The sequence below is a fragment of the Oreochromis aureus genome, linkage group 4 (assembly GCF_013358895.1).
Source record: "Oreochromis aureus strain Israel breed Guangdong linkage group 4, ZZ_aureus, whole genome shotgun sequence".
NCBI classification, from domain to species: domain Eukaryota; kingdom Metazoa; phylum Chordata; class Actinopteri; order Cichliformes; family Cichlidae; genus Oreochromis; species Oreochromis aureus.
In genome coordinates, this window is record NC_052945.1 from 3,113,024 (window position 1) to 3,127,376 (window position 14,353).

The following is a 14,353-nucleotide window of genomic DNA, read 5'->3' on the forward strand; positions in this document are numbered from 1 at the left end:
TCCAGCTTATCCGGGAATACTAATGCGTTCCCAGGCCAGCGAGAGATATAATCTCTCCAGCGTGTCCTGGGTCTGCCCTGGGCCTCCTCCCGGTGGGACATGCCCGAACACCTCACCCAGGAGGCGCCCAGGAGGCATCCTTGTCAGATGCCCGAACCACCTCAACTGGCTCCTTTCGATGTGGAGGAGCAGCGGCTCACTCTGAGCCCCTCCCGGATGGCCGAACCTCTCACCCTATCTCTAAGGGAGAGGCCAGCCACCCTTCGGAGGAAGCTCATTTCTGCCGCTGTATATCCGCGATCTCGTTTTTTTCGGTCACTACCCACAGCTCGTGGCCATAGGTGAGGGTAGGGATGTAGATCGACCGGTAAATTGAGAGAGAGCTTTTACATTCAGCTCCCTCTTCACCACGACGGACGGTACAGCGTCCGCATCACTGCAGCCGCAGCACCAATCCGCCTGTCGATCTCCGGCTCCCTTCTCCCATCACTCGCGAACAAGACCCCGAGATACTTGAACTCCTCCACTTGGGGCAGGAACTCATCCCCGACCCGGAGTGGGCACTCCACCCTTTTCCGGCTGAGAACCATGGCCTCAGATTTGGAGGTGCTGATCCTCATTCCCGCTGCTTCACACTCGGCTGCGAACCGCTCCAGTGCGAGCTGGAGGCCTTCACCTGATGAAGCCAACAGGACCACATCATCCGCAAAAAGCAGAGATGAGATTCTGAGGCCACCCAAGTGAAAGCCCTCCGCCACTTGGCTGCGCCTAGAAATCCTGTCCATAAAAATTATGAACAGAACCGGTGACAAGGGCAGCCTGGCGGAGCCCATCACCCACCGGGAACAAGTCCGACTTATTGCCGGCAATGCGAACCAAACTCTTGCAACGGTTGTACAGGGATCGAATGGCCCGTAGCAATGGGCCAGACACCCCATACTCCAAGCAACACCTCCCACAGGACACCCCGAGGGACACGGTCGAATGCCTTCTCCAAGTCCACAAAACACATGTAGACTGGTTGGGCAACTCCCATGCACCCTCAAGTATCCTTGAGAGGATAAAGAGCTGGTCCAGTGTTCCGCGACCAGGACGAAAACCGCATTGTTCCTCCTGTATCCGAGGTTCGACTAACGGACGAACTCTCCTTTCCAGCACCCTGGCATAGACTTTCCCAGGAGGCTGAGGGTGTGATCCCCTGTAGTTGGAACACACCTCCGGTCTCCCCTCTTAAAGATGGGGACCACCACCCCGGTCTGCCAGTCCAGGGTACTGCCCCTGATCTCCACGCAACATTGTAGAGGCGTGTCAACCAGGACAGCCCTACAACATCCAGAGCCTTCAGGAACTCGGGCGGACCTCATCAACACCAGGGCTCTGCCACCAAGGAGTTGTTTAACTGCCTCAGTGACCTCGCCCCGAAATTGGCGGGTCACTCCCTCATCCCCAGACTCTGCTTCCTCCTCGGAAGACGTGTCAGTGGGATTAAGGAGGTCCTCAGTATTCCTTCCACCGCCTGACAATTTTCTCAGTCGATGTCAGCAGCGCACCGCCAGCACTATACATAGTGCAGGTAGAGCACCGCTTTCCCCTCCTGAGACGCCTGACGGTTTGCCAGAATCTCTTCGAGGCAGTCCGAAAGTCTTTTTCCATGGCCTCCGAACTCCTCCCACACCCGAAGTTTTTGCTTCAGCCACTGCCCGAGCCGCATTCCGCTTGGCCTGTCGATACCTGTCAGCTGCCTCTGGAGTCCCACAGGCCAACCAAGCCCGATAGGACTCCTTCTTCAGCTTGGTGGCTCCCTTCACCTCTGGTGTCCACCATTTGGTTCGGGATTACCACCACGGCAGGCACCAACCACCTTGTGGTCGCAGCTCAATGCAGCAGTTGGGCGATGGAGACGCTGAACATGGTCCATTCGGACTCAATGTCCCCAGTCTCCCTCGGAATGCTGTTGAAGCTCTGCCGGAGGTGTGCGTTGAAGATCTCGCGGACTGGGGCCTCTGCTAGACGCTCCCAGCACACCCTCACTACGCGCTTAGGTGCACCGGGTCTGTCCAGCGCCCTCCCCGCCACCTGATCCAACTCACCACCAGGTGGTGATCAGTTGACAGCTCAGCCCCTCTCTTTACCCGAGTGTCCAGAACATATGGTCGCAGGTCTGGTGATACGATTACAAAATCGATCATCGACCTGTGGCCTAGAGTGTCCTGGTGCCACGTGCACTTATGGACACTCTTATGTTCGAACAAGGTGTTCGTTATGGCCAAACTGTGATTTGCACAGAAGTCCAATAACAAAACACCGCTCGGATTCAGATCAGGGAGGCCGTTCCTCCCAGAATGAGAATATGTCATGTTTTATTAAGCTGTCCTCCAGAGTCTTTCAGGCAAGGAGTAAAGACATGTATCATTTTAAATGTCTAATTTCTTTTCTGCAAACATCTGTTTGGACTCCATAATAAACACAGAACGAGGGCAGGGTTCGGGTTAGCACCTATGATGACTCGGCCCTCACAGGGTTGATTGCCCTTCGTCCCTGAGACCACAGAAAGTCAACAACATTCAGCAACTTCAAGCAACAAGTAGGGGAAACCTTTTCTGATGACTCGGATTCGTCCGGTCCTGAATCAAACTTCTCCTCAGCTGTGAGGAAAGTGATTGATCCGATAAACCAATGAGAGCAAAGAGGCTGCTGACTGACACACAGGAGAATTACCTGCACAGCTGGAGCCTGTAATGTCTGCTAGTGATGCACAACGAGAGAATCGCTTTATATGTGCTTTAGTTTATTGTTCTCCACCTCGTTCTTCTTCTCTACGCAGTTTCTACCGGATCAGGGTTCCGATTAAAATCAACCAACCGCTAAAGGACTCCTTGTGTGTAACTAAGACACTAGCACTAACTTTTCAGAAATGACCTGTCCAATTGTTTAAGGAGAAACTTCTTTTTGCCTTCATGTTGCTAAATTAGAAATGATTTGTTGTGTTAGGGTTAGAACATCCCACCCTCATCTCAGGGTTAGCTACTTTAGAGTCTCCATTATACCTGCTTTCCAAAAATCACTAGCCTTGCTGACTGCATCAGGCCTCGTTATCAGCAGTCAGGTAAACGGCAAAAGTTGATCCCAGAAAACTGGAACGAGGCATAAAAGATTCCTGAATTTGAATTTCCTCACATTTAAGATTCTGGGTGCACACTTGAAGATAACTTGGGGTGGTGTGTGTATATCAGGGGTGTGTTGTTATTGTTGTTGTTGTTGTTGTTGCCACCTGGGGTGTATCGTGTTACACGCCGCCGCTGGAGGGAGCTGTGTTAACTCGGCCGTCGTGATCAACTCGCTGGTGCCAGGATTCATTTCAGACGGCAAACAAAGCCTGGGCGAGCCCACAGATGGTCCCATACATCCAATGGGAAATCTAGTCAGGGGCATCAATCCAGCAGCACTGCATTTATATGTGACTGTGTGTGTGTGTGTGTGTGTGTGTGTGTGTGTGTGTGTGTGTGTGTGTGTGTGTGTGTGTGTAAGAGAGTGCAGGTGTGCGTTTTCAGGCCAGGAAGGGGATTTGGTCCTCGCACAGATGAAATGATTCAAAGCTCTATTTTTGGAAATGAAAGGAAACCGAATCATGTGCTGACGTAAAAGCAGAACCAAAATATATATATTTCATCCTCTCAGTGTGTGTCTAAATCACTGACGTCACAGTCACCATGTTTCTCCTGTTACTGTGATGTAAACATTTAACAGGACTTGTAGGGATGATGTTAGATTACCCTGTTCGTGGTCCAGCGGTCTCCTCTGGGGCTTTCCTGCTTTCCTTTTTCTTTCCTACAAGAAACTCTTCAGTCTCATTCTCGGCTCTCCAGCTCGCACTGCTCATGTGCAGCACATCTTTGAGTAAAGTTTTTATAAACTCACAGTGTAACTGCTGCCCAAGGGTTCACAGTGTCCCGGCCAGGCTGACTGATTGTTCGGTGTGGACATGAAGCTGAGGATCAGCAGAGTGATGCGAACCACGCAGCGACGTATTAATGACTAACCTCGTGTTGTGGCTGGTCGACCTCAGACTCTCTGCTGGCTGAAGTTATTTCTGCCACATGATGGCGTTTGTCTCCATCATCATACGTCATCATTAGTTATGATGTTGGCCCGAACACTAACATTAACTCTGACCTGAGGTAACAGGAATGTATTTAGAAAATATATATTTATCTTAAATTGTTCTCTAAAGTTGTGACAATCATCCTCTGCACTGAAACTACGATTTCCCCAAACTACAGTTTGGATTTGTGTGTTTAAACCAGAAACATGAACTTAATTATAATAATAACTCTGCGACACCTTGGCTATGGCGTCTCTCTCTCTGGGGAGTATTTACTTTAACTTTCAGTATATTCATTTTGTTTTCTTTTTCCTTTTGTACTTTGCAGTAAAAGTCAGATAACGGTAGCATGACTGGCTTTGATTACATAAACATGACGCAGGAGTAGATAACAGTTATTAACTGGACACAAATAACTTGAGCTCATTATATGATATAATACACAATATATTTTTAACTAATTAGGAAGATGATTCTCTTTCTCTTGACAGTTTATCACTTTCTTTTAAGGTAAAACTCATTTTGGAGTAAACATTTTGGAGAAAGAAAGGCAGATGTGAAATATGAGGTCAGAGGTCAAATGTGACATGATATTATGTGATATTTAGAATCCTCATATACTGGTATCATTTCCCGAATGTTACCAATTCAAACAAAATAGAATTTTAGGCAAAGTTTTACAGATAAAAGACATTTTTTGACCTTGAAAAAGAGGTCAGAGGTTAAAGTAATAATAAGATATGTTGTCAGTATAAACAATGGCAGGAAGAAACATGGTTTTAAATAGCTCTAATTAGCATTTTATTATCACTTTGGCCTTCAGATCCATCTGACATGATATTTAACTTGATATTTGATATTACTTTCTCTATGTTTACGATTCACAGAACACTTGTAAGGATCATAGTTTCAAATTAAAAGGCCTTTTTTCAGTTTTTGACCAATAAATCTAAATTTATTCAAAACTTTTTAACTGTCGTGTTTACAGACACAAAGACGCACAGACATCAAACACTATTATGAGTGTTTAGTTGGGTAATTAGCCCAACTTCACTAACCCTCCAAACATCGCTGATGTGTAGTTTTCGTCTTTGTTAAAAATTTAAAAGTTTTAGCAGAGCTGCACGTTTTAGAGTTTTCAGATGTACTTCAGTCGGACCGTGGTGTATCAGCAGATACAGATAAAGCTAAATTCCTGCTTCGATCCTCTAACTCAGCCCCCAAATGCCAAATGACCCGAGACTTAAGAAACAATGGAAACACGCCTAGAATGCTACAAAAAAAAGAAATGCACAGGAAACTAGCGTTACATAAAAAAGTGGAGGTGAAACCATTTGGGGTGAGACCGACAATGAAAAAGAAACAAACTAATAACTGCAGTTTCTTCATGGATAGTTTCTCCCTCCATAACAGCTCTACGTGGAATGAAAACTTTTAACTGATCACATACAGTTTATGGAAGTATCTGAAAAATAAAACAGAGAATTATGGGAGACTAAAGAAAAATAAAAACACAAAGAAACACAAACAAAAGGCAGAACTGAGACCATGAATGCTTAATCTTTTGTTTCCTCTGCTCTGAAATCAGGATTTCTCCAGTTTGGACTTTTTCTTCATGTGTTTGAACTGGAGTTGAAAAATGAGCTGGTTGGTCTCGATGAACTAAGCGTTAATATTTTAAGCGTTCAGATCTGACTGCGGATAAATCCAACAGCATTATAACACATTTATCAGTGCACCCTGTTCTGCTCAGTTTATTGACTCTCCTGAGGTTCTCTGTCAGTCTGAATCGGCCTTAGCTTCCACACATCACATATATAACACACACATATACTCACACACACTCGCCGGCTGTATTGATCTGGAGGTGGGAGCCATAAAATGAGCAGTGATGGATCGGAGCGGTGGGCGGCTCGGCCTTGTCGCTGGTGATTTTCGCGGCCGGAGATGTGAGCTCTCTGCTCGGCTGATCGATAAAGAGGGACGCTCAGTTTCTACATATTCATCGAGCACGTCACACCTGCACAAACAAACAGCAGAGAGGCACCTTCCCTTCTTTCATGTATACAGCCTGAAATACTCATCGTCTCCTTTGCATCGCTGCCATAACCTGATTGATTTTGAGCTCAAACCTTGCATTGTCTTCTCTGTAGGGTGAGACTGATAAATCTTCTTAGACATGCATAAAGTAAAAACCACGAAGCCCTGGTAGGCTGCAGGAGACACTTCAATCTTTATCAAGCTTTACAGCAAAGTCACGAATGCTGTGTAGATGAAAAACAATATCTAATGCCACGAGCCTTCACATAACTGCCCTCCCATAAAAAACGACCCTGCAGGCTGTTTGTGCACACAGCGTTTTACGAGCCACAGTGATGTTTTTAACGCGACAGCGTGATTAACGACGCATGTTATATAGAAGACGTCAGGTGACGTAGAGACGAGGCTCAGCCCCAGCTCCACCCCCTTCTGTTTTTAAACATGGCCGTTTTTCAAAGCGTGATGCATTTACGGAAGCAGTCACCGGGTAAAACCACGATAAAATATAAAATCTGAACTGGGTGGAGCTTCAGTTTAGTTAACACATCTGTGTCTACTGTTTTCACCAGGAGCAGGCAGCTAGTAGCCACAGGGATGCCACCCTGGACTCTGCAAGTCTCACACCGTGTTGGCTTATGGACTCGTTCAGGAAGTGACTGAAGTAGCTTCTGGGTTTGCCAAAGCAAGCTAGCTTGGAAGTGGCTTAAACCTGCCTCCTTTTTAATGGCCACATGGGGGCGATACCTTCAGAAGTGTACGGAAAAACAGGCTTCAGCCCAGAATCCTGCTGAGGTTATGGGCTCAGTCACTTATCTGACACTCACTGGTCTGAAGACACAGAGAACTGCTAATTAATCCAGTTAGAACCAAAACTGGGACTCAGATCTGTTTGTTACTGTTACTATGGTAACCTCACAGCAAGAATATTATTGGTCAGATAATTGGTCAGCACACAGCAAATGAGTCGAATGTGTTCTTCAACAGTGTCAACACTGCAGTGAATGCTCACCCCCCTACTGAGTTACCATATTGCATCATTGCCTCCTGTAAAAGTCCTGACACCCCTCCCCCACCTGTCACTTTCTCTCATGACCAGGTTCAGAGATAAATGAGAAGAATCCACTCAGACAAGTCTGCTGGACCAGATGGGGTGAGTCCCGGTGTCCTCAAGGCCTGTGCCTCCCAGCTTTGTGGAGTCTTTCATAAACTGTTCATGTTGAGTCTGAGTCTGCAGAGGGTCCCATTGCTGAGGATGACGTCGTGGCTTGTTCCTGTACCAAAGACGTCACGTCCCAGTGGCCCCCAGTATTACAGACCTGTGGCACTGACTTACCACGTCATGAAGACCCTGGAAAGACTCATCCTTGACCAGCTCCGACCTACAGACCTGTCAGACCACATCAGGATCCCCTTCAGTTTGCTTACCAGCCCGCCTTGAAGCTCGGACGCCATCATCTACCTGCTCAATCGTGTCTACACCCATCTGGACCAGCTGGCGAGCACTGGGAGAGTCATGTTTTTCCACTTCAACATTGTGTGTCTGAGAAGGTGATCAGCAACACAAGGGCACCACAAGGGACCATCCTCCCCCCGTGGACTGGGTTAAACTCCTTTAGGGTGGTGTCGGAGAGGCAGATATTGTGAAGGTACACCGAAATCATTCCTGCCTGTGGATATCTCTGTACAACTCCTCCATCTAATGCACAGCACACACTGCAGTCGTAACACCCTTTTGCTCATCCTCTACAGTAAAATAACAAATGACAAAGTTTTACAGTTTAGAGTAAAATGTCAATCCTTGCAGCCAGCTTGCAGCTACAGCTGCCATCCACCCGTCAGTAAAAGATACCACGCCCCTAATAATGCAAACTTTAAGCAGGTGAATTATAAGAAAAGCTCCCCCCCTGTACAGTTGTTATAATGTTATAATATCTATAGAGACAAAAACATTACTGTCTATAGCAGGGGTCCCCAACTCCAGGCCTCGAGGGCCGGTGTCCTGCAGGTTTTAGATGTGTCCTTGATCCATCACAGCTGATTCAAATGGTTAAATGACCTCCTCAACATGTCTTGAAGTTCTCCAGAGGCCTGGTAATGAACTAATCATTTGATTCAGGTGTGTTGACCCAGGGTGAGATCTAAAACCTGCAGGACACCGGCCCTCGAGGCCTGGAGTTGGGGACCCCTGGTCTATAGGGACTGACTCACTGCTGGAACCCCTAGTGGACATGAGAGGAACTGCAGGGGTTTTTGGCACTTCTGTGTTGGTTTAATTTTTTTGCTGCTTGGATAAAAGTTAAATTGCCAGTCCTTGTTGCAGTTCTCAAATCCCACTCTGGTGATGAAGTGAAGGGACGGCCCATTTTCATTCCCAGAGTGTGAAACTCTGCTGTACCACTGAAACTGCTGGTGTCTCAAAGTGTCCTTCTGTGTCGGTGCGTCATAGCACCAACATTGAAGTCTTGTCACGCCCAGCTTGTCATGTGCATACTTAAAAGGGTTGCCCCAGTATCACATTTAAAAGCAACTGGTAAGCTTAAGTTTTTGTTTAGTGCATTTGAAGCCAAGCCAACATCTTTTTCTGAACATAACCAAAGTAGTCTTTGGTGCCCAAACCTTACCAAGTTCATAAAGAAGACACAGACTTACTCGACTGTCAGAACCAGAAAACCAAACACCTCTAATTATTATAATTAATCAATCCTTAAGAGGATTGTTCATTCCAATATTGCTTTAACCCAGTTCACTAACATCAAAAAGCATCTTATGCATGTCTCTCTGATGTCAGCAGCATCTTTCTCATTTCTCGTAAACCATCTATCCTGGCCAGCAAAGAAAAGGATACCAGTCCAAATGCCACCCTGGTGAGCTAATTATGGCAGCCTGTGACTGACAGGGTGTGACGAGCAGTCCCAGCCAAAATACCCAAGTGTGTGCTACCCGCGGAGGCCACGGATGTGCATGTGGCCTCACGACTTCACAGCTGTTACTGACTGGATTTAGGGATGTTTTTCTCAGATGGAAATTTAAACAAACAGCACAAAAACCCTAGGTTTTTATTGTTGTTACCATGACGATGATGGTCCTGTAACCTTAGAAGGTAGTTATTTTAACCCTGGCTGTGATTGTTCTCTCAATCTAATCAAGTTGTTTTTGTGTTTAAACCAACTCTTCACCACTGCTCGGTCACATCGTGGCTGTTTATCTCCTGTAGCTGGTGTTTTTCCTGCCACCAGCATCTACCTCCTCCGGCCCCTCTCTTCACGCCCTGCAGAGCGTCACTTTAAACTTTTTACTGCAAACATGGTCATTTTTCCTCTCTTTCTCCTGTCTCAACTCAGAGAATCAAAGGGTTTTGTTTTACTTGAGCTGCTGCCAACAGTTCTTGTTAACTGTGCAGATCAATCTGCATATAATGACACAGTGTGAGGAATTTTTAAAGCAACTAGTAGGTAGATATGTAGATGTGGACACAAACTATCATGCAAAAGAAGTAACTTTAAAGAACTTAGAAATAAAGAAAAACAGCAAAAATCAAAACAAAATGAGAAACTAACAAATGGAAACAAAACCTTTTTAATTCAGGCAATTAACACACAATGACTAAAGTAGGAGTGTCGACACATGGACTTACCGGAGGTGCACGCAATCCTCAGCAGTAGGACTGAAACCAAGACAAATAATTCACAAGTGAAACTGTCAAAAGAAATAATGAAGAATAATCAAAACTGAAGAAAGACTGAACCATATGCTGAAATCACGAGAAGATCAATATCAGTTTTATTTCTTTAGCACATTTAAAATCAACAAAGTTGACCAAAGTGCTTCACAATTAGTTAAGAACAAGAGAATCAACAGAAGTTAGATGAATCGAACTCTGTGATGTGTTTTTACCTTTTCTGGGTTTTTGATGTCTGACTGCGGCATCTTGTGTTCTTGAACTGTTTGTCATCCTGTCTCTTTGGTGGATACATTTTTATGTGCAACAAACTCAAATGAAACTTTGCAGGTATTTGGTCATAAACTGGAAGAGTACAGCCCGATGATGGTCCCAGTTATTAGAATTCATCCTGAGTGAAACGAGTCAGGTTCGTCGCTCTGGAGAAAAAGTCTGATCACCAAAGTCGCCACGAGTCTTCTTCTGGGGAATGTTGTGACTGATGCTGTAAGGACTAAACAGACAGTAAGGTTAGAGGTTGAGTCTGGTATCAAAATGCAGGCAAAAAGCAGAGCTTCAATGTGCTCTAACGTGTTCGCCCATCCCACAAATGAATCTTTAAGGTTTACCCAGAATGCTCTTCTTGTTTTCTCCAGTAAATTATCAGAAAACAGAGCAAACATCCAGGGTACCAATGCTTCTGCTTAGTGAAATTGTAATATTTATTCTGATGCTCACACTGATGTTCAGAAAAATTAGATTTTAATTTTGCTTTGTGACACTTGGAGAAAAACTGATTTGATGAAATTCACAGTTTTTAACGGCGCTTAAATGTGATTTTCAGTCCTGGAAATTTCACATGGGCATCTACTGTACTTAAAAAGCATCAAATTTTAACCTCGCAGATGTTTGTCAAGGGGTTCTTATACTCATCATTTATATGCAGGTAAAATTTAGCTTGGCATCATTTGATATACAAAAGTTTTTATAATAAAAAAGAAAATCAGCTCATCTTTGGGTTTTTTTCCATTTATGATGGATTTTGTTTTGGATTGACCCAGTAACACTGTGTTTACATACACCCACTGCCTTACTGGGTCATTGTGTTACTGGCTAAACTGTTGGGTTCTCACTTCTACAACGTTACAGTAATTTTAACTGTGAGTTGGTTGTCGAGCTGTTCCTGCAGTCGAGGTGGGAGTCAGTGCCTTTTGCCAAAACTTCTTTTTAACCTTAAACCACAGGCGCTTGTTACAACTTAAAGTTTTTACCTCCCAGTGCCAACCAGGAAGGTCAATGAAAGGGAAATGAATAAATAAATAAAATAATGTAAATAAATTTAAAAAAAAAAAAACAGATTAAATTACACTAAGAGAGTAAATTAACAAAATAAGCCGGAGGAAAAAAGTCACAAAAGTGCAAAACACAGTGGTCCCAAACTGGAACCGCACCTCTCCAGCCTCCTAATGCACACGTTGTCATTAAAAGTTGATCAGTTTGAGTCTGTTGGCATCTGCGACCCTTTGTCGCTGAAATGAGACTAAAATTAACTCTCCGACTTTCGCAGGACACCTTGAAGGTGGAGAGGAGATGCAGGTAGCATCAAACAAAATGACATCATATTACCTGCTGTCATATTTGAGCTGAGTTTCTTTGTGATGGATTCAACGCCCCCATAAAGAGTCACAGATTTAATACCAAAAGATCCAAAATGACTACGGGAGTAGGTGTGGCTGAGGTGTGAGCTGTCTGGGTGACCGGTGATGACGCACACGCAGGGAGGGAGAGCAGGAGAGAGAGAGAGGTGCTCCGCTCTCAGCATCACGTCTCCTCAGTGAACCTCCTGCTCTGTGACGGAGGAGCAGCTCCCCGTCTCCTCTCCGAGGCCGGAAGGAGTTGTGACGCTGATGGAAGATTTAAATTCTGGGTCCGGACCTCCTCACTGAGGACACGCTGGCACAGAGAGGACACGCGCGTAATTCTCTGTGCGTCCTCGCAGCGCCATGCCGCTCTTCCTCCTCCTCGTCTGACCTCCTCGCTCTCCTTCTTGGATGAACTTTCTCGCCGCTTGCGGGGACGCGGCCGCTCGCTCCGAGATCATGAAGACGACGCGGAAATGCCGCGCGCTGCTGTCGGTGGGTCTGAACCTGGTGGCCCTTTTCTTCTCCACCACCGCCTTCATCACCACGTACTGGTGCGAGGGCACCCAGCGCGTCCCCAAGCCCAACTGCAGCAAGCAGCGGCACCACAACTGCATCGACTACGGCGTGAACGAGACGGACCAGAACAAAGTGCACTACAGCTGGGAGACCGGGGACGACCGCTTCCTCTTCCGCCGCTTCCACACGGGCATCTGGTACTCTTGCGAGGAGAACATCCACGAGTCAGGTGGGTCCATCAGTCCGAGAGGCTGGGGAGATTCTGGGGTCGCTTAAAGTTGTTAAGAGAGATAAAACTAGAGCAGTGTTGGCTTTAAGATGAGTGTGATGTATCTGGAATACTTTTTCCTCTTCACTTCAGCTTTTATGTATTTTATTCTTTAGCTCACCTACAGTAACAGGTCAAACAATTTCCACCTGAAATTAACGCTAACAGGCCAGTCACGTCATTTTTACGCACAACCAAAGGAAAATGTTTGTGCGTAAAAACCTGTTTTCACTTCGAGTTTGAGCCGCACTGATGTTTGTTTAGTCTTTGCACAGATTGTGGTGCGTTCAGAGCACACTGCTCTCACTCATTGCACGCTGATCGATGTGGACAATTTAAGTCAATGCGCTCTCATTTTTTAAGCAGAAATTCAGCTTCTAAATCTCCGTTTCCCTCAATAACAGGACAACAAATGGAACATTTTCAAATTTAAATTGAAAATAAATATTTTTAGGCTTTTTCTTCGGCCTGTAAGCAGATATCTCCACGTTTCTCCATTCCAGTCAGTTGCAGTCCTTCTTGTCATAAAGATCAAAGTTGACAGAATTCGGGTAATTTGTTAGTGCCAGAAAGGAGCACAAAACATTCACTCCAAACCACGTCTGAAGTCGAGTAATCCTAGATGGAAAACATCATCAGGTGAAGGAGAATTCATCAGTTAGGAACAGAGAGTGTGGCTGCACTGAGACTTTAACCTTTCATGTGATGGTGGATGATGCTGATGTGGGTCTGCTCTGTGCAAACATCTTTGATGTATTCACACTGTTTTGGATAAATGTGAAGAGCTGGGTGATGAATATGACTGAAGCTGGAACAGCCCCGTTTACCTCCGAACTCTTCTCTGCTCCGTGTAGTTCCTCAGAAAAGCAGAAAAGCTTAAACACATTCAGCATACCTGCTGCTGAATTTAAAAGCATCATACGGAGTGCAGTGAAGGAGATCTGAATGTTTTTCTTGTGAGGCCTCTGGTGGGTTTTGTTGTGGGTGTTTGTATTTTGTATAAATTGTTGTAAATCTTGAATTTTCTGTTGTAATTGGTGCATTTTTAGCACGTTTGCATCATGGCTGCTGTCTTGGCTGGTTTTCTTTGTGAACCTCATGGTTAAATAAAGGTAAAAATAAATAAATAAATAATACACTCGAGGCTCTCTGCTCAGATTTTCTCTTCCTGCTGATGAGACGTTTAATGCAAAATTAAGAGTTCATGTCTTCAAAACACTTATTTTCCGTAAGTCCACAGTGGGGAAGCGCTCAGGTGATGTGCTGGACGCCCTCACATAGAAGCTCATACCAGTGGGACTTTTTCACTGTAACTGCGTCCATGTTATCCAGTTGGTGCGGTGAGGAGGTGCTGCCATCTCCAATCTCCTGGTTTTCCTCTCCTGTGTTTTTGGATTTGTAGTTTGTTTCCTGGACTTTGTTATCAGCCGCTGAAGCTGGCTTCCTGTTGAATTATTCTGCCTCACCTCTGCACTCTGCCTCATGACAGTTAGTTCTAAAGCTGCCAAACAAATGCTTCACACGGGAAACAAACTTCATAACAAGCAGGTTTTAATAACTCAAAGTTCACTTCTGGCTTTTTGAATGGAAGATGGCAGAGGATGAAAAACACAGATCACTGATCAGATTGTCTTTGTGAATGCTCTGATGGTGGACGGCTTTGAATGGTGGGATGGTGTCATCTCCTTACCTTTCAATAAAGGATGGTCTAATATATCCTCTGCCAAAAAAGGCAATAACTCTGAAGCATCGTTCTTAGTATTTAGATAATCCAGTGAGACTTATTGTGGCTCCCTCACAGACATTTCCACATCTGTCAGGACTCTTATTAAGAGAACAGTTTCAACCTCAGCCAGTGTCTCTTTACTTTCTGACTTTCTTTCTCTGTTTCCATCTTTGTGATGAAGTTCCTAAAACTGCTCCACGGTGCAGTTTTTGACCAAACAGGAGAAACCTGCGTTTGTCGGGGACTATTTTCAGCTGCGGATTAATACCCATTATTTCGAATTGTAGCTGTAAAGTCTGCAGTGAGTTTTGCCTCTGTGGGTGCTGTAAGTGTTTCTGTTATTTTGTCCCATGTGAGAAGCTGTAATCGAGCAAACAAACAAACAAACAGGATCTGCTCT

General features: G+C 45.2%; 1 protein-coding gene and 1 long non-coding RNA gene across 2 annotated transcripts in view; one reads left to right on the top strand and one right to left on the bottom strand.

The window, feature by feature from the left end:
- Positions 1–5,156: 5,156 nt before the first annotated feature.
- On the bottom strand, positions 5,157–11,565 carry LOC120439755. The gene is made up of 5 exons (XR_005612735.1): positions 11,427–11,565; positions 10,037–10,314; positions 9,777–9,838; positions 5,941–6,122; positions 5,157–5,567 (listed from the first exon to the last, which is right to left on the bottom strand). It is a non-coding gene; the product is annotated as an uncharacterized LOC120439755 (long non-coding RNA).
- Positions 11,566–11,589: 24 nt separating this feature from the next.
- Positions 11,590–14,353, top strand: part of gsg1l (gsg1-like) — a 32,403-nt gene continuing 29,639 nt past the window's right edge. Inside the window, exon 1 of the mRNA XM_031732236.2 lies at positions 11,590–12,188. Within this exon, the coding sequence (XP_031588096.1) occupies positions 11,852–12,188 (337 nt within the window). The 5' untranslated portion in view covers positions 11,590–11,851. The remainder of the gene's footprint in view (positions 12,189–14,353) is intronic.